Source organism: Scyliorhinus torazame, chromosome 4 (assembly GCF_047496885.1).
Source record: "Scyliorhinus torazame isolate Kashiwa2021f chromosome 4, sScyTor2.1, whole genome shotgun sequence".
NCBI classification, from domain to species: Eukaryota; Metazoa; Chordata; class Chondrichthyes; order Carcharhiniformes; family Scyliorhinidae; genus Scyliorhinus; species Scyliorhinus torazame.
Window position 1 is genome coordinate 15,996,380 of NC_092710.1, and position 21,302 is coordinate 16,017,681.

At 53.4% G+C, this 21,302-nt stretch overlaps 1 protein-coding gene across 1 annotated transcript in view; it reads left to right on the forward strand.

Moving 5' to 3' along the window:
* The window catches only part of LOC140411285 (calcium-binding protein 1-like), a 261,821-nt gene that overhangs the window by 227,844 nt on the left and 12,675 nt on the right, over nt 1-21,302 (forward strand). Inside the window, exons 3-4 of the mRNA XM_072500407.1 lie at nt 2,722-2,856; nt 15,301-15,410. Of these exons, the coding sequence (XP_072356508.1) occupies nt 2,722-2,856; nt 15,301-15,410 (245 nt within the window). The remainder of the gene's footprint in view (nt 1-2,721; nt 2,857-15,300; nt 15,411-21,302) is intronic.

Below are 21,302 nucleotides of genomic sequence, written 5' to 3' on the forward strand. Positions count from 1 at the left end.
CCCCTTCCCATTTACTCCCATTCTACACAATCACAATGGATCGATCCGCTTCCCATTCACTCCCATTCTACACAATCCCAATGGATCAAACCCCTTCCCATTCACTCCCATTCAACACAATCCCATGGATCAAACCCCTTCCCATTCACTCCCATTCTACACAATCCCAATGGATCAATCCTCTTCCCATTTACTCCCATTCTGCACAATCCCAATGGATCAAACCCCTTCCCATTCACTCCCCTTCAACACAATCCCAATGGATCAATCCCCTTCCCATTCACTCCCATTCTACACGATCCCAATGGATCAAACCCCTTCCCATGCACTCCTATTCTACACAAACCCAATGGATCAATCCCCTTCCCATTCACTCCCATTCAACACAATCCCAATGGATCAAACACTTCCCATTCAGTCCCATTACTCCCATTGTACACAATCCTAATGGATCAAACCCCTTCCCATTCACTCCCATTGTACACAATCCCAATGGATGAAACCCCATCCCATTTACGCCCATTCTGCACAATCCCAATTGGTCAATCCCCATCCCATTCACTCCCATTCTACACAATCCCAATGGATCAACCCCCTTCCCATTCACTCCCATTCTACACAATCCCAATGGATCAAACCCCTTCCCATTCACTCCCATTGTACACAATCCCAATGGATGAAACCCCTTCCCATTCACTCCCATTCTACACAATCCCAATGGATCAATCTCCTTCCCATTCACTCCCATTCTATACAATCCCAATGGATAAAACCCCTTCCCATTCACTCCCATTCAACACAATCCTAATGGATCAAACCCCTTCCCATTCACTCCCATTCTACACAATCCCAATGAATCGATCCCCTTCCCATTCACTCCCATTCTATACAATCCCAATGGATCAAACCCCTTCCCATTCACTCCCATTCTACACAATCCCAATGGATCAGTCCCCTTCCCATTCACTCCCATTCTACACAATCCCAATGGATCAATCCCCTTAGCGTTCACTCCCATTCTACACAATCCCAATGGATCAAACCCCTTCCCATTCACTCCCATTCTACACAATCCCAATGGATCAATCTCCTTCCCATTCACTCCCATTCTATACAATCCCAATGGATAAAACCCCTTCCCATTCACTCCCATTCAACACAATCCTAATGGATCAAACCCCTTCCCATTCACTCCCATTCTACACAATCCCAATGAATCGATCCCCTTCCCATTCACTCCCATTCTATACAATCCCAATGGATCAAACCCCTTCCCATTCACTCCCATTCTACACAATCCCAATGGATCAGTCCCCTTCCCATTCACTCCCATTCTACACAATCCCAATGGATCAATCCCCTTAGCGTTCACTCCCATTCTACACAATCCCAATGGATCAAACCCCTTCCCATTCTCTCCCATTCTACACAATCCCAATGGATCAAACCCCTTCCCATTCACTCCCATTCTACCAATCCCAATGGATCAAACCCCTTCCCATTCACTCCCATTCTACACAATCCCAATGGATCAAACCCCTTCCCATTCACTCCCATTCTACACAATCCCAATGGATCAATCCCATTTCCATTCACTCCCATTCTACACAATCCCAATGGATCAATCCCATTCCCATTCACTCCCATTCTACACAATCCCAATGGATCAAACCCCTTCCCATTCACTCCCATTGTACACAATCCCAATGTATCAATTCCCTTCCCATTCACTCCCAGTATACACAATCCCAATGGATCGATCCCCTTGCCATTCACTCCCATTCAACACAATCCTAATGGGTCAATCCCCTTCCCATTCACTCCCATTGTACACAATCCCAATGGATCAAACCCCTTCCCATTCACTCCCATTCTACACAAACCCAATGGATCAATCCCCTTCCCATTCACTCCCATTCTACACAATCCCAATGGATCAATCCCCTTCCCATTCACTCCCATTCTACACAATCCCAATGGATCAATCCCCTTCCCATTCACTCCCATTCTACACAATCCCAGTGGATCAATCCCCTTCCCATTCACTCCCATTCTACACAATCCCAATGGATCAAACCCCTTCCCATTCACTCCTATTCAACACAATCCTAATGGATCAAACCCCTTCCCATTCACTCCCATTCTACACAATCCCAATGGATCAAACCCCTTCCAATTCACTCCCATTCTACACAATCCCAATGGATCAATCCCCTTCCCATTCACTCCCATTCTACACAATCCCGATGGATCAAACCCCTTCCCATTCACTCCCATTCTACACAATACCAATGGATCAATCCCAATGGATCAAACCCCTTCCCATTCACTCCCATTCTACACAATCCCAATGGATCAAACCCCTTCCCATTCACTCCCATTCTACACAATACCAATGGATCAATCCCAATGGATCAATCCCCTTCCCATTCACTCCCATTCTACACAATCCCAATGGATCAAACCCCTTCCCATTCACTCCCATTCTACACAATCCCAATGGATCAAACCCCTTCCCCTTCACTCTCATTCCACACAATCCCAATGGATCGATCCCCTTCCCATTCACTACCATTCTACACAATCCCAGTGGATCAAACCTATTCCCATTCTCTCCCATTCCACACAATCTCGATGATTTGTCGTGAGTCTGTGAAAGAGATTTACTGCTGATCTAGGGACAATGATTGTCTGTAATGTTTCGGAAATTGATACTTTCAGAACTTCGTGATGCATTCAAGGAATTTGACAAGGATAAAGATGGATTCATTAATTGCAAGGACCTTGGAAACTGCATGAGGACAATGGGTTACATGCCAACGGAGATGGAACTCATCGAACTTTCCCAGATTATGAGTGAGTTCAATCTTTCCCAATCTTTAAATGCAGTGTAGAGCTCCCTCTATATTACCCTGACAGTGTGTCCCCCACTTTATACCCAGTGTCAGCATCGAGCTCTCCCAGGACAGGTACAGCACGGGTTAGATACAGTGTAGAGCTCCCTCTACATTATCCTGACAGTGTGTCCCCCACTTTATACCCACTGTCAGCATCGAGCTCTCCCAGGACAGGTACAGCACGGGTTAGATACAGCGTAGAGCTCCCTCAACATTACCCTGACAGTGTGTCTCCCACTTTATACCCAGTGTCAGCATCGAGCGCTCCCAGGACAGGTACAGCACGGGTTAGATACAGTGTAGAGCTCCCTCTACATTACCCTGACAGTGTGTCCCCCACTTTATACCCAGTGTCAGCATCGAGCGCTCCCAGGACAGATACAGCACGGGTTAGATACAGTGTAGAGCTCCCTCTACATTACCCTGACAGTGTGTCCCCCACTTTATACCCAGAGTCAGCATCGAGCTCTCCCAGGACAGGTACAGCACGGGTTAGATACAGTGTAGAGCTCCCTCTACATTACCCTGACAGTGTCCCCCCCACTTTATACCCAGTGTCAGCATCGAGCTCTCCCAGGACAGGTACAGCACGGGTTGGATACAGTGTAGAGCTCCCTCTACATTACCCTGACAGTGTGTCCCCCACTTTATACCCAGTGTCAGCATCGAGCTCTCCCAGGACAGGTACAGCACGGGTTAGATACAGTGTAGAGCTCCCTCTACATTACCCTGACAGTGTCCCCCCCACTTTATACCCAGTGTCAGCATCGAGCTCTCCCAGGACAGGTACAGCACGGGTTGGATACAGTGTAGAGCTCCCTCTACATTACCCTGACAGTGTGTCCCCCACTTTATACCCAGTGTCAGCATCGAGCTCTCCCAGGACAGGTACAGCACGGGTTAGATACAGTGTAGAGCACCCTCTACATTACCCTGACAGTGTGTCCCCCACTTTATACCCAGTGTCAGCATCGAGCTCTCCCAGGACAGGTACAGCACGGGTTCGATACAGTGTAGAGCACCCTCTACATTACCCTGACAGTGTGTCCCCCACTTTATACCCAGTGTCAGCATCGAGCTCTCCCAGGACAGGTACAGCACGCGTTAGATACAGTGTAGAGCTCCCTCTACATTACCCTGACTGTGTCCCCCCCATTTTATACCCAGTGTCAGCATCGAGCCCTCCCAGGACAGGTACAGCACGCGTTTGATACAGTGTAGAGCTCCCTCTACATTACCCTGACTGTGTCCCCCCCATTTTATACCCAGTGTCAGCATCGAGCCCTCCCAGGACAGGTACAGCACGCGTTAGATACAGTGTAGAGCTCCCTCTATGTTACCCTGACAGTGTGTCCCCCACTTTACACCCAGTGTCAGCATCGAGCTCTCCCAGGACAGGTACAGCACGGGTTAGATACAGTGTAGAGCTCCCTCTACATTACCCTGACAGTGTGCTCCCCACATTATACCCAGTGTCAGCATCGAGCTCTCCCAGGACAGGTACAGCACGGGTTAGATACAGTGTCGAGCTCCCTCTACATTACCCTGACAGTGTCCCCCCCACTTTATACCCAGTGTCAACATCGAGCTCTCCCGGGACAGGTACAGCATGGGTTAGATACAGTGTAGAGCTCCCTCTATATTACCCTGACAGTGTGTCCCCCACTTTATACCCAGTGTCAGCATCGAGCTCTCCCAGGACAGGTACAGCACGGGTTAGATACAGTGTAGAGCTCCCTCTACATTACCCTGACAGTGTGTCCCCCACTTTATACCCAGTGTCAGCATCGAGCTCTCCCAGGACAGGTACAGCACGGGTTAGATACAGTGTAGAGCTCCCTCTACATTACCCTGACAGTGTGCTCCCCACATTATACCCAGTGTCAGCATCGAGCTCTCCCAGGACAGGTACAGCACGGGTTAGATACAGTGTCGAGCTCCCTCTACATTACCCTGACAGTGTCCCCCCCACTTTATACCCAGTGTCAACATCGAGCTCTCCCGGGACAGGTACAGCATGGGTTAGATACAGTGTAGAGCTCCCTCTATATTACCCTGACAGTGTGTCCCCCACTTTATACCCAGTGTCAGCATCGAGCTCTCCCAGGACATGTACAGCACGGGTTAGATACAGTGTTGAGCTCCCTCTACATTACCCTGACAGTGTCCCCCCCACTTTATACCCAGTGTCAGCATCGAGCTCTCCCAGGACAGGTACAGTACGGGTTCGATACAGTGTAGAGCTCCCTCTACATTACCCTGACAGTGTCCCCCCCACTTTATACCCAGTGTCAGCATCGAGCTCTCCCAGGACAGGTACAGCACGGGTTAGATACAGTGTAGAGCTCCCTCTACATTACCCTGACAGTGTGTCCTCCACTTTATACCCAGTGTCAGCATCGAGCTCTCCCAGGACAGGTACAGCAAGGCTTAGATACAGTGTAGAGCTCCCTCTACATTACCCTGACAGTGTACCCCCCACTTTATACCCAGTGTCAGCATCGAGCTCCCAGGACAGGTACAGCACGGGTTAGATACAGTGTAGAGCTCCCTCTACATTACCCTGACAGTGCCCCCCCACTTTATACCCTGTGTCAGCATCGAGCTCTCCCAGGACAGGTACAGCACGGGTTAGATACAGTGTAGAGCTCCATCTACATTACCCTGTTAGTGTGTCCCCCACTTTATACCCAGTGTCAGCATCGAGCTCTCCCAGGACAGGTACAGCACGGGTTAGATACAGTGTAGAGCTCCCTCTACATTACCCTGACAATGTGTCCCCAACTTTATACCCAGTGTCAGCATCGAGATCTCCCAGGACAGGTACAGCACGGGTTAGATACAGTGTAGAGCTCCCTCTATATTACTCTGACAGTGTGTCCCCCACTTTATACCCAGTGTCAGCATCGAGCTCTCCCAGGACAGGTACAGCACGGGTTAGATACTGTGTAGAGCTCCCTCTACATTACCCTGACAGTGTCCCCCCCACTTTATACCCAGTGTCAGCATCGAGCTCTCCCGGGACAGGTACAGCACGGGTTAGATACAGTGTAGAGCTCCCTCTACATTACCCTGACAGTGTGTCCCCCACTTTATACCCAGTGTCAGCATCGAGCTCTCCCGGGACAGGTACAGCACGGGTTAGATACAGTGTAGAGCTCCCTCTACATTACCCTGACAGTGTGTCCCCCACTTTATACCCAGTGTCAGCATCGAGCTCTCCCAGGACAGGTACAGCACGGGTTAGATACAGTGTAGAGCTCCCTCTACATTACCCTGACAGTGTGTCCCCCACTTTATACCCAGTGTCAGCATCGAACTGTCCCAGGACAGGTACAGCAAGGGTTAGATACAGTGTAGAGCTCCCTCTACATTACCCTGACTGTGTGTCCCCCACTTTATACCCAGTGTCAGCATCGAGCTCTCCCAGGACAGGTACAGCACGGGTTAGATACAGTGTAGAGCTCCATCTACATTACCCTGACAGTATCTCCCCCACTTTGTACCCAGTGTCAGCATCGAGCTCTCCCAGGACAGGTACAGCACGGGTTAGATACAGTGTAGAGCTCCCTCTACATTACCCTGACAGTGTGAACCCACTTTACACCCAGTGTCAGCATCGAGCTCTCCCAGGACAGGTACAGTACGGGTTAGATACAGTGTAGAGCTCCCTCTACATTACTCTGACAGTGTGTCCCCCACTTTATACCCAGTGTCAGCATCGAGCTCTCCCAGGACAGGTACAGCACAGGTTAGATACAGTGTAGAGCTCCCTCTACATTACCCTGACAGTGTGTCCCCCCACTTTATACCCAGTGTCAGTATCGAGCTCTCCCAGGACAGGTACAGCACGGGTTAGATACAGTGTAGAGCTCCCTCTACATTACCCTGACAGTGTCCCCCCCACTTTATACCCAGTGTCAGCACCGAGCTCCCAGGACAGTTACAGCACGGGTTAGATACAGTGTAGAGCTCCCTCTACATTACCCTGACAGTGTGTCCCCCACTTTATACCCAGTGTCAGCATCGAGCTCTCCCAGGGCAGGTACAGCACGGGTTAGATACAGTGTAGAGCTCCCTCTACATTACCCTGACAGTGTGTCCCCCACTTTATACCCAGTGTCAGCATCGAGCGCTCCCAGGACAGGTACAGCACGGGTTAGATACAGTGTAGAGCTCCCTCTACATTACCCTGACAGTGTGAACCCACTTTACACCCAGTGTCAGCATCGAGCTCTCCCAGGACAGGTACAGTACGGGTTAGATACAGTGTAGAGCTCCCTCTACATTACTCTGACAGTGTGTCCCCCACTTTATACCCAGCGTCAGCATCGAGCTCTCCCAGGACAGGTACAGCACGGGTTAGATATAGTGTAGAGCTCCCTCTACATTACCCTGACAGTGTGTCCCCCCACTTTATACCCAGTGTCAGTATCGAGCTCTCCCAGGACAGGTACAGCACGGGTTAGATACAGTGTAGAGCTCCCTCTACATTACCCTGACAGTGTCCCCCCACTTTATACCCAGTGTCAGCACCGAGCTCCCAGGACAGGTACAGCACGGGTTAGATACAGTGTAGAGCTCCCTCTACATTACCCTGACAGTGTGTCCCCCACTTTATACCCAGTGTCAGCATCGAGCTCTCCCAGGACCGGTACAGCACGGGTTAGATACAGTGTAGAGCTCCCTCTACATTTCCCTGACAGTGTGTCCCCCACTTTATACCCAGTGCCAGCATCGAGCGCTCCCAGGACAGGTACAGCACGGGTTAGATACAGTGTAGAGCTCCCTCTACATTACCCTGACAGTCTGTCCCCCACTTTATACCCAGTGTCAGCATCGAGCTCTCCCAGGACTGGTACAGCACGGGTTAGATACAGTGTAGAGCTCCCTCTACATTTCCCTGACAGTGTGTCCCCCACTTTATACCCAGTGTCAGCATCGAGCTCTCCCAGAACAGGTACAGCACGGGTTAGATACAGTGTAGAGCTCCCTCTACATTACCCTAGCAGTGTGTCCCCCACTTTATACCCAGTGTCAGCATCGAGCTCTACCAGGACAGGTACAGCACGGGTTAGATACAGTGTAGAGCTCCCTCTACATTACCCTGACAGTGTGTCCCCCACTTTATACCCAGTGTCAGCATCGAGCTCTCCCAGGAGAGGTACAGCACGGGTTAGATACAGTGTAGAGCTCCCTCTACATTACCCTGACAGTGTGTCCCCACATTTATACCCAGTGTCAGCATCGAGCTCTCCCAGGACAGGTACAGCACGGGTTAGATACAGTGTAGAGCTCCCTCTACATTACCCTGACAGTGTGTCCCCCACTTTATACCCAGTGTCAGCATCGAGCGCTCCCAGGACAGGTACAGCACGGGTTAGATACAGTGTAGAGCTCCCTCTACATTACCCTGACAGTGTGTCCCCCACTTTATACCCAGTGTCAGCATCGAGCTCTCCCAGGACTGGTACAGCACGGGTAAGATACAGTGTAGAGCTCCCTCTACATTTCCCTGACAGTGTGTCCCCCACTTTATACCCAGTGTCAGCATCGAGCGCTCCCAGGACAGGTACAGCACGGGTTAGATACAGTGTAGAGCTCCCTCTACATTACCCTGACAGTGTGAACCCACTTTACACCCAGTGTCAGCATCGAGCTCTCCCAGGACAGGTACAGTACGGGTTAGATACAGTGTAGAGCTCCCTCTACATTACTCTGACAGTGTGTCCCCCACTTTATACCCAGCGTCAGCATCGAGCTCTCCCAGGACAGGTACAGCACGGGTTAGATATAGTGTAGAGCTCCCTCTACATTACCCTGACAATGCGTCCCCCCACTTTATACCCAGTGTCAGTATCGAGCTCTCCCAGGACAGGTACAGCACGGGTTAGATACAGTGTAGAGCTCCCTCTACATTACCCTGACAGTGTCCCCCCCACTTTATACCCAGTGTCAGCACCGAGCTCCCAGGACAGGTACAGCACGTGTTAGATTCAGTGTAGAGCTCCCTCTACATTACCCTGACAGTGTGTCCCCCACTTTATACCCAGTGTCAGCATCGAGCTCTCCCAGTACAGGTACAGCACGGGTTAGATACAGTGTAGAGCTCCCTCTACATTACCCTGACAGTGTGTCCCCCACTTTATACCCAGTGTCAGCATCGAGCGCTCCCAGGACAGGTACAGCACGGGTTAGATACAGTGTAGAGCTCCCTCTACATTACCCTGACAGTGTGTCCCCCACTTTATACCCAGTGTCAGCATCGAGTTCTCCCAGGACTGGTACAGCACGGGTTAGATACAGTGTAGAGCTCCCTCTACATTTCCCTGACAGTGTGTCCCCCACTTTATACCCAGTGTCAGCATCGAGCTCTCCCAGGACAGGTACAGCACGGGTTAGATACAGTGTAGAGCTCCCTCTACATTACCCTAGCAGTGTGTCCCCCACTTTATACCCAGTGTCAGCATCGAGCTCTACCAGGACAGGTACAGCACGGGTTAGATACAGTGTAGAGCTCCCTCTACATTACCCTGACAGTGTGTCCCGCACTTTATACGCAGTGTCAGCATCGAGCTCTCCCAGGACAGGTACAGCACGGGTTAGATACAGTGTAGAGCTCCCTCTACATTACCCTGACAGTGTGTCCCCCACTTTATACCCAGTGTCAGCATCGAGCTCTCCCAGGACTGGTACAGCACGGGTTAGATACAGTGTAGAGCTCCCTCTACATTTCCCTGACAGTGTGTCCCCCACTTTATACCCAGTGTCAGCATCGAGCTCTCCCAGGACTGGTACAGCACGGGTTAGATACAGTGTAGAGCTCCCTCTACATTTCCCTGACAGTGTGTCCCCCCCACTTTATACCCAGTGTCAGCATCGAGCTCTCCCAGGACAGGTACAGCACGGGTTAGATACAGTGTAGAGCTCCCTCTACATTACCCTGACAGTGTGAACCCACTTTACACCCAGTGTCAGCATCGAGCTCTCCCAGGACAGGTACAGTACGGGTTAGATACAGTGTAGAGCTCCCTCTACATTACTCTGACAGTGTGTCCCCCACTTTATACCCAGCGTCAGCATCGAGCTCTCCCAGGACAGGTACAGCACGGGTTAGATATAGTGTAGAGCTCCCTCTACATTACCCTGACAATGTGTCCCCCCACTTTATACCCAGTGTCAGTATCGAGCTCTCCCAGGACAGGTACAGCACGGGTTAGATACAGTGTAGAGCTCCCTCTACATTACCCTGACAGTGTCCCCCCCACTTTATACCCAGTGTCAGCACCGAGCTCCCAGGACAGGTACAGCACGGGTTAGATACAGTGTAGAGCTCCCTCTACATTTCCCTGACAGTGTGTCCCCCACTTTATACCCAGTGTCAGCATCGAGCTCTCCCAGGACAGGTACAGCACGGGTTAGATACAGTGTAGAGCTCCCTCTACATTACCCTAGCAGTGTGTCCCCCACTTTATACCCAGTGTCAGCATCGAGCTCTACCAGGACAGGTACAGCACGGGTTAGATACAGTGTAGAGCTCCCTCTACATTACCCTGACAGTGTGTCCCCCACTTTATACCCAGTGTCAGCATCGAGCTCTCCCAGGACAGGTACAGCACGGGTTAGATACAGTGTAGAGCTCCCTCTATATTACCCTGACAGTATCCCCCCCACTTTATACCCAGTGTCAGCATCGAGCTCTCCCAGGACAGGTACAGCACGGGTTAGGTACAGTGTAGAGCTCCCTCTACATTACCCTGGCAGTGTCCCCCCCACTTTATACCCAGTGTCAGCATCGAGCTCTCCCAGGACAGGTACAGCACGGGTTAGATACAGTGTAGAGCTCCCTCTGCATTACCCAGACAGTGTTCCCCCACTTTATACCCAGTGTCAGCATCAAGCTCTCCCAGGACAGGTACAGCACGGGTTAGATACAGCGTAGAGCTCCCTCTACATTACCCTGACAGTGTGTCCCCCACTTTATACCCAGTGTCAGCATCGAGCTCTCCCAGGACAGGTACAGCACGGGTTAGATACAGCGTAGAGCTCCCTCTACATTACCCTGACAGTGTGTCCCCCACGTTATACCCAGTGTCAGCATCGAGCTCTCCCAGGACAGGTGCAGCACGGGTTAGATACAGTGTAGAGCTCCCTCTACATTACCCTGACAGTGTGTCCCCCACTTTATACCCAGTGTCAGCATCGAGCTCTCCCAGGACAGGTACAGCACGGGTTAGATACAGCGTAGAGCTCCCTCTACATTACCCTGACAGTGTGTCCCCCACTTTATACCCAGTGTCAGCATCGAGCTCTCCCAGGACAGGTGCAGCACGGGTTAGATAGGATCGAGGTGACATTGCCAGGGTTCTGAGGGAGATGAGGGACTCTCTCTCTCCGGGATGGAGGATGGAGGTGACATTGCCAGGGTTCTGAGGGAGATGAGGGACCCTCTCTCTCCGCGATGGAGGATCGAGGTGACATTGCCAGGGTTCTGAGGGAGATGAGGGACCCTCTCTCTCCGGGATGGAGGATCGCGGTGACATTGCCAGGGTTCTGAGGGAGATGAGGGACCCTCTCTCTCCGGGATGGAGGATCGAGGTGACATTGCCAGGGTTCTGAGGGAGATGAGGGACCCTCTCTCTCCGGGATGGAGGATGGAGGTGACATTTCCAGGGTTCTGAGGGAGATGAGGGACCCTCTCTCTCCGGGATGGAGGATGGAGGTGACATTGCCAGGGTTCTGAGGGAGATGAGGGGACCCTCTCTCTCCGGGATGGAGGATGGAGGTGACATTGCCAGGGTTCTGAGGGAGATGAGGGGACCCTCTCTCTCCAGGATGGAGGATCGAGGTGACATTGCCAGGGTTCTGAGGGAGATGAGGGACCCTCTCTCTCTCCGGGATGGAGGATGGAGGTGACATTGCCAGGGTTCTGAGGGAGATGAGGGACCCTCTCTCTCCGGGATGGAGGATCGAGGTGACATTGCCAGGGTTCTGAGGGAGATGAGGGACCCTCTCTCTCCGGGATGGAGGATGGAGGTGACATTGCCAGGGTTCTGAGGGAGATGAGGGACCCTCTCTCTCCGGGATGGAGGATGGAGGTGACAGTGCCAGGGTTCTGAGGGAGATGAGGGGACACTCTCTCTCCGCGATGGAGGATGGAGGTGACATTGCCAGGGTTCTGAGGGAGATGAGGGGACACGCTCTCTCCGGGATGGAGGATGGAGGTGACATTGCCAAGGTTCTGAGGGAGATGAGGGACCCTCTCTCTCCGCGATGGAGGATGGAGGTGACATTGCCAGGGTTCTGAGGGAGATGAGGGGACCCTCTCTCTCCGGGATGGAGGATGGAGGTGACATTGCCAGGGTTCTGAGGGAGATGAGGGACCCTCTCTCTCCGGGATGGAGGATGGAGGTGACATTGCCAGGGTTCTGAGGGAGATGAGGGACCCTCTCTCTCCGGGATGGAGGATCGAGGTGACATTGCCAGGGTTCTGAGGGAGCAGAGGGACCCTCTATCTCCGGGATGGAGGATGGAGGTGACATTGCCAGGGTTCTGAGGGAGATGAGGGGACACTCTCTCTCCGCGATGGAGGATGGAGGTGACATTGCCAGGGTTCTGAGGGAGATGAGGGGACACTCTCTCTCCGGGATGGAGGATGGAGGTGACATTGCCAGGGTTCTGAGGGAGATGAGGGACCCTCTCTCTCCGGGATGGAGGATGGAGGTGACATTGCCAGGGTTCTGAGGGAGATGAGGGGACACTCTCTCTCCGGGATGGAGGATGGAGGTGACATTGCCAGGGTTCTGAGGGAGATGAGGGGATCCTCTCTCTCCGGGATGGAGGATGGAGGTGACATTGCCAGGGTTCTGAGGGAGATGAGGGGACCCTCTCTCTCCGGGATGGAGGATGGAGGTGACATTGCTAGGGTTCTGAGGGAGATGAGGGGACCCTCTCTCTCCGGGATGGAGGATGGAGGTGACATTGCCAGGGTTCTGAGGGAGATGAGGGACCCTCTCTCTCCGGGATGGAGGATCGAGGTGACATTGCCAGGGTTCTGAGGGAGATGAGGGGACACGCTCTCTCCGGGATGGAGGATGGAGGTGACATTGCCAGGGTTCTGAGGGAGATGAGGGACCCTCTCTCTCCGGGATGGAGGATGGAGGTGACATTGCCAGGGTTCTGAGGGAGATGAGGGGACACTCTCTCTCCGGGATGGAGGATGGAGGTGACATTGCCAGGGTTCTGAGGGAGATGAGGGGACACTCTCTCTCTCCGGGATGGAGAATGGAGGTGACATTGCCAGGGTTCTGAGGGAGATGAGGGGACACTCTCTCTCCGGGATGGAGGATGGAGGTGACATTGCCAGGGTTCTGAGGGAGATGAGGGGATCCTCTCTCTCCGGGATGGAGGATGGAGGTGACATTGCCAGGGTTCTGAGGGAGATGAGGGGATCCTCTCTCTCCGGGATGGAGGATGGAGGTGACATTGCCAGGGTTCTGAGGGAGATGAGGGGACCCTCTCTCTCCGGGATGGAGGATGGAGGTGACATTGCCAGGGTTCTGAGGGAGATGAGGGACCCTCTCTCTCCGGGATGGAGGATGGAGGTGACATTGCCAGGGTTCTGAGGGAAATAAGGGACACTCTCTCTCCGCGATGGAGGATGGAGGTGACATTGCCAGGGTTCTGAGGGAGATGAGGGGACACTCTCTCTCCGCGATTGAGGATGGAGGTGACATTGCCAGGGTTCTGAGGGAGATGAGGGACCCTCTCTCTCCGGGATGGAGGATGGAGGTGACATTGCCAGGGTTCTGAGGGAGATGAGGGACCCTCTCTCTCCGGGATGGAGGATGGAGGTGACAGTGCCAGGGTTCTGAGGGAGATGAGGGGACACTCTCTCTCCGCGATGGAGGATGGAGGTGACATTGCCAGGGTTCTGAGGGAGATGAGGGGACCCTCTCTCTCCGGGATGGAGGATGGAGGTGACATTGCCAGGGTTCTGAGGGAGATGAGGGTACCTCTCTCTCCGGGATGGAGGATGGAGGTGACATTGCCAGGGTTCTGAGGGAGATGAGGGGACACTCTCTCTCCGGGATGGAGGATGGAGGTGACATTGCCAGGGTTCTGAGGGAGATGAGGGGACACTCTCTCTCCGGGATGGAGGATCGAGGTGACATTGCCAAGGTTCTGAGGGAGATGAGGGGACACTCTCTCTCCGGGATGGAGGATGGAGGTGACATTGCCAGGGTTCTGAGGGAGGACATGGAACCGTCACATCTGGAGCTTCCTCAGCTCTCGTTCTAATTTGTCAAAGTGCGGAAAAGGCAACTGGATTGAATCACCATTCTTCCTCCCTCTCCTTCTGTCTATCTCTCTCTCTCTACTCCTTTGTGCCTGTCTCTGGGTGTATTCCTGTCTGTCTCTCTCTCTCTGTCTCGCTGTCTGTCTCTCTCTCTCTCTGTCTGTCTCTCTCTATCTCGCGCTCTTTTCACTTTCCCTGTCACTTCTTTGTCTCTCTCTGTCTCCCCCTCACTTTCTCTCTCTCTCTCTCTCTGTCTCTCTCTCTCTCTCTGTCTCTCTCTCTCTGTCTCTCTGTCTCGCTCTCTGTCTGTCTGTCTCTATCTCGCGCTCTTTTCACTTTCCCTGTCACTTCTTTGTCTCTCTCTGTCTCCCCCTCACTTTCTCTCTCTCTCTCACTCTGTCTCTCTCTCTCTCTGTCTCCCTCTCTCCTTCTCCCTCTGCCTGTCTCTCCTTCTGTATAACCCTCACTCTTTCTCCTTGTCACTTTCTCTGTCCCTTGCGTGCTCTCTCTGTCTCTCCCTCCTGCTCTCTCTCTCTGTCTCTGTCTCTTTCTCAATTCTGTCTGTCCCTCTCTCTATGTCTCCCTCTCTCTCTGTCTCTCTGTCTCTCTCTCTCTCTGTCTCCATCTCTCTGTCTGTCTATCTGTCTCACTCTCTCTCTGTCTCTGTTTCTCTCTCTGTATCTCTCTGTCTGTCTGTCTCTCTCTCTCTGTCTCTCTCTCTCTGTCACTCTCTGTCTCCATCTCTCCCTCTGTCTGTCTCTCTCTCTCTGTCTCCATTTCTCTCTCTCTATCTCTTTTTGTGTGTGTATCTCTGTCTCTGCCTGTCTCTCTGTCTCTCTCCATGTCTCTGTCTGTCTGTCTCTGTCTCGCTCTCTGTCTGTCTTTATCTCTGTCTGTCTCTGTTTCTCTCTCTCTATTTCTCACTCTCTCTCTGTCTCTCTCTGTCTCTGCCTGTCTGTCTGTCTCTCTCTCTCTCTCTCTCCCTTGTTTTTTCCTCTTCTGTCATTCTCTCTGTCCACCCCTCTCTCTGTCTCTCCATCTCTCTCTCTGCTACCCCCCTCTGTCCCTCTCTCTTTCTCCTTCCCTCTCTCTCTCTCCTTCTAGCTGGTGGGCGGGTTGATTTTGAAGATTTTCTGGAGCTGATGTCTCCGAAGCTGTTGGCTGAGACAGCCGACATGATCGGGATGAAGGAACTCCGCGATGCCTTCAGAGAGGTGAGCCAGGGAGATCCACCCAGAGAGAGCCAGGGAGACCCACTCAGAGAGAGCCAGGGAGACCCACTCAGAGAGAGCCAGGGAGATCCACTCAGAGAGAGACAGGGAGATCCACTCACACACAGAGAGAGACAGGGAGATCCACTCAGAGAGAGCCAGGGAGATCCACTCAGAGAGAGCCAGGGAGATCCACTCACACCCAGAGAGAGACAGACAGATCCACTCAGAGAGAGCCAGAGAGACCCACTCAGAGAGAGTCAGGGAGACCCACTCACACCCAGAGAGAGACAGGGAGATCCACTCACACTCAGAGCGAGACAGGGAGATCCACTCATAGAGAGCCAGGGAGACCCACTCAGAGAGAGCCAGGGAGATCCACTCACACTCAGAGAGAGACAGGGAGATCCACTCACACTCAGAGAGAGCCAGGGAGATCCACTCACACCCAGAGAGAGCCAGGGAGATCCACTCACACCCAGAGAGAGACAGATAGATCCACTCACACTCAGAGAGATCCAGGGAGATCCACTCAGAGAGAGCCAGGGAGATCCACTCAGAGAGAGAGCCAGGGAGATCCACTCAGAGAGAGCCAGGGAGATTCACTCACACCAGAGAGAGACAGGGAGGTACACTCACACTCAGAGAGAGACATGGAGATCCGCTCACACTCAGAGAGAGCCAGGGAGATCCACTCACACCCAGAGAGAGACAGGGAGATCCGCTCACACTCAGAGAGATGAGCCAGGGAGATCCACTCACACCCAGAGAGAGACAGGGAGATCCACTCACACCCAGAGAGAGACAGGGAGATCCACTCACAATCAGAGAGAGACAGGGAGATCCACTCACACCCAGAGAGAGACAGGGAGATCCACTCACACTCAGAGAGAGACATGGAGATCCACTCACACCCAGAGAGAGCCAGGGAGATCCACTCACACTCATGGAGAGACATTGAGATCTGCTCACACTCAGAGAGAGCCAGGGAGATCCGCTCACACCCAGAGAGAGCCAGGGAGATCCACTTACACTCAGAGAGAGACATGGAGATCCACTCACACTCAGAGAGAGCCAGGGAGATCCACTCACACCCAGAGAGGGACAGGGAGATCCGCTCACACTCAGAGAGGTGAGCCAGGGAGATACACTCGCACTCAGAGAGAGACATGGAGATCCGCTCACACTCAGAGAGAGCCAGGGAGATCCACTCACACCCAGAGAGAGACAGGGAGATCCGCTCACACTCAGAGAGATGAGCCAGGGAGATCCACTCACACCCAGAGAGAGACAGGGAGATCCACTCACACCCAGAGAGAGACAGGGAGATCCACTCACAATCAGAGAGAGACAGGGAGATCCACTCACACCCAGAGAGAGACAGGGAGATCCGCTCACACTCAGAGAGAGACATGGAGATCCACTCACACCCATAGAGAGCCAGGGAGATCCACTCACACTCATGGAGAGACATTGAGATCTGCTCACACTCAGAGAGAGCCAGGGAGATCCGCTCACACCCAGAGAGAGCCAGGGAGATCCACTTACACTCAGAGAGAGACATGGAGATCCACTCACACTCAGAGAGAGCCAGGGAGATCCACTCACACCCAGAGAGAGACAGGGAGATCCACTCACAATCAGAGAGAGCCAGGGAGATTCACTCACACCAGAGAGAGACATGGAGGTACACTCACACTCAGAGAGAGACATGGAGATCCGCTCACACTCAGAGAGAGCCAGGGAGATCCACTCACACCCAGAGAGAGACAGGGAGATCCGCTCACACTCAGAGAGATGAGCCAGGGAGATCCACTCACACCCAGAGAGAGACAGGGAGATCCACTCACACCCAGAGAGAGACAGGGAGATCCACTCACAATCAGAGAGAGACAGGGAGATCCACTCACACCCAGAGAGAGACAGGGAGATCCACTCACACTCAGAGAGAGACATGGAGATCCACTCACACCCAGAGAGAGCCAGGGAGATCCACTCACACTCATGGAGAGACATTGAGATCTGCTCACACTCAGAGAGAGCCAGGGAGATCCGCTCACACCCAGAGAGAGCCAGGGAGATCCACTTACACTCAGAGAGAGACATGGAGATCCACTCACACTCAGAGAGAGCCAGGGAGATCCACTCACACCCAGAGAGGGACAGGGAGATCCGCTCACACTCAGAGAGGTGAGCCAGGGAGATACACTCGCACTCAGAGAGAGACATGGAGATCCGCTCACACTCAGAGAGAGCCAGGGAGATCCACTCACACCCAGAGAGAGACAGGGAGATCCGCTCACACTCAGAGAGATGAGCCAGGGAGATCCACTCACACCCAGAGAGAGACAGGGAGATCCACTCACACCCAGAGAGAGACAGGGAGATCCACTCACAATCAGAGAGAGACAGGGAGATCCACTCACACCCAGAGAGAGACAGGGAGATCCGCTCACACTCAGAGAGAGACATGGAGATCCACTCACACCCATAGAGAGCCAGGGAGATCCACTCACACTCATGGAGAGACATTGAGATCTGCTCACACTCAGAGAGAGCCAGGGAGATCCGCTCACACTCAGAGAGAGCCAGGGAGATCCACTCACACCCAGAGAGGGACAGGGAGATCCGCTCACACTCAGAGAGGTGAGCCAGGGAGATACACTCGCACTCAGAGAGAGACATGGAGATCCGCTCACACTCAGAGAGAGCCAGGGAGATCCACTCACACCCAGAGAGAGACAGGGAGATCCGCTCACACTCAGAGAGATGAGCCAGGGAGATCCACTCACACCCAGAGAGAGACAGGGAGATCCACTCACACCCAGAGAGAGACAGGGAGATCCACTCACAATCAGAGAGAGACAGGGAGATCCACTCACACCCAGAGAGAGACAGGGAGATCCGCTCACACTCAGAGAGAGACATGGAGATCCACTCACACCCATAGAGAGCCAGGGAGATCCACTCACACTCATGGAGAGACATTGAGATCTGCTCACACTCAGAGAGAGCCAGGGAGATCCGCTCACACCCAGAGAGAGCCAGGGAGATCCACTTACACTCAGAGAGAGACATGGAGATCCACTCACACTCAGAGAGAGCCAGGGAGATCCACTCACACCCAGAGAGGGACAGGGAGATCCGCTCACACTCAGAGAGGTGAGCCAGGGAGATACACTCGCACTCAGAGAGAGACATGGAGATCCGCTCACACTCAGAGAGAGCCAGGGAGATCCACTCACACCCAGAGAGAGACAGGGAGATCCGCTCACACTCAGAGAGAGAGCCAGTGAGATCCACTCACATCCAGAGAGAGACAGAGAGATCCACTCACACTCAGAGAGATGAGCCAGGGAGATCCACTCACACCCAGAGAGAGACAGGGAGATCCGCTCACACTCAGATACAGACAGGGAGATCCGCTCACATCCAGAGAAGTGAGCCAGGGAGATCCACTCACATTCAGAGAGAGACAGGGAGATCCGCTCACACTCAGAGAGGTGAGCCAGGGAGATCCACTCACACTCAGAGAGAGTCAGGGAGATCCACTCACACTCAGAGAATTTCTGGGAGGTCCACTCACACCCAGAGCGGACCAGAGAGATCCACTCACACTCAGAGAGAGCCAGGGAGATCCACTCACACTCAGAGCCAGGGAGATCCACGCACACACAGAGAGAGTCGGGGAGATCCACTCACACTCAGAGAGATCCACGGAGATCCACTCACACCCAGAGAGAGCCAGGGAGATCCACTCACACTCAGATAGATCTACAGAGATCCACTCGCACTCAGAGAGAGCCAGGGAGATCCACTCACACTCAGAGAGAGTCAGGGAGATCCACTCGCACTCAGAGAGAGACAGGGAGATCCACTCACACTCAGAGAGAGCAACGGAGACCCACTCACACTCAGAGAGAGCCCCAGAGATCCACTCACACTCAGAGAGAGCCACGGAGATCCACTCACACTCATAGAGAGCCACAGAGATCCACTCACACTCAGAGAGAGCATGGGAGACCCACTCACACTCAGAGAGAGAGTCAGGGAGATCCACTCACACTCAAAGACAGCCAGGGAGATACACTCACACCCAGCAAAGTGAGCCAGGGCGATCCACTCACATCCAGAGAGATCCAGGGAGATCCACTCACACTCAGAGAGAGCCAGTGAGATCCACTCACACTCAGAGAGAGCCAGAGAGATCCACTCACACTCAGAGGGAGCCAGGGAGATCCATTCACACCCATAGATCCAGAGAGAGCCAGAGAGATCCACACACACTCAGAGAGAGCCAGATAGATCCACTAACACCTTGAGAGAGCCCAGGAGATCCACTCACATTCAGAGAGAGCCATGGAGATCCACTCACACTCAGAGAGAGAGAGCCAGGGAGATCCGCTCACACTCAGAGAGAGCCGTGGGCATACACCCACACTCAGAGAGCCAGATAGATCCATCCACACACAGAGAGAGCCAAAAAGATCCACTCACACTCAGAGAGAGCCAGAGAGATCCACTCATACTAAATGAGAGCCGGGGAGATCCACTCACACTCGGAGAGAGCCAGGGACATCCACTCACATTCAGAGAGAACCAGTGAGATCCACTCACACTCAGATAGAGCCATGGAGATCCACTCACACTCAGAGAGAGCCAGGGAGATCCACCCACACTCAGAGAGAGCCAGGGAGATCCACTCACACTCAGAGAGAGTCATGGAGATCCACTCACACTCAGATAGAGCCAGAGTGATCCACTCACACTCAGAGAGAGGAGACCGGGAGATCAACTCACACCCAGAGTGTCATGGAGATCCACTCACGTGCAGAGAGAGCCAGGGAGATCCACCCACATTCAGAGAGAGCCAGGGAGATCAACTCTCAATCAGAGAGAGCCAGAGAGATCCGCTCACGCTCAGAGAGAGCCGCTCACGCTCAGAGAGAGCCACGGAGATCCACTCACACACAGCGAAGTGAGCCAGGGAGATCCACTCACACCCAGAGAGAGCCAGGGAGATCCACTCACACTCAGAGCGAGTCATGGAGATCCACCCACACTCAGAGAGAGCCAGGCAGATCCACCCACACTCAGAGAGAGCCAGGGAGATCCACCCGCACTCAGAGAGAGCCAGGGAGATCCGCTCACACTCAGAGAGAGCCAGGGAGATCCACTCACACTCAGAGAGAGCCAGGGAGATCCGCTCACACTCAGAGAGGGCCAGGGAGATCCACCCACGCTCAGAGAGAGCCATGGAGATCCACTCACACTCAGAGAGAGCCAGGGAGATCCGCTCACACTCAGAGAGATCCAGGGAGATCCGCTCACACAGAGAGCGCCAGGGAGATCCACTCACGCTCAGATGAGCCAGGGAGATCCGCTCACACTTAGGGAGAGACAGGGAGATCCACTCACACTCAGAGAGAGCCAGGGCGATCCGCTCACACTCAGAGAGAGCCAGGGAGTTCCACTCACACTAAGGAAGAGCCAGGGAGATCCGCTCACACTCAGATGAGCCAGGGAGATCCACTCACACTCAGAGAGAGCCAGCGAGATCCACTCACACCCAGCGAAGTGAGCCATGGAGATCCACTCACAATCAGATAGAGCCAGGGATATCCACTCAGGCCCATCAAAGTGAGCCAGGGAGAGCCACTCACATCCAGAGAGAGCCAGTGAGATCCACTCACACTCAGAGGGAGCCAGGAGATCCACTCACACACAGAGAGAGCCAGAGAGAGCCAGAGAGATCCAAGCACACTCAGAGAGAGCCAGATAGATCCACTAACACCCCGAGAGTGAGCCCGGGAGATCCACTCACACTCGGTGAGAGCCATGGAGATCCACTCACACTCAGAGAGAGTCAGGGAGATCCATCCACACTCATAGAGA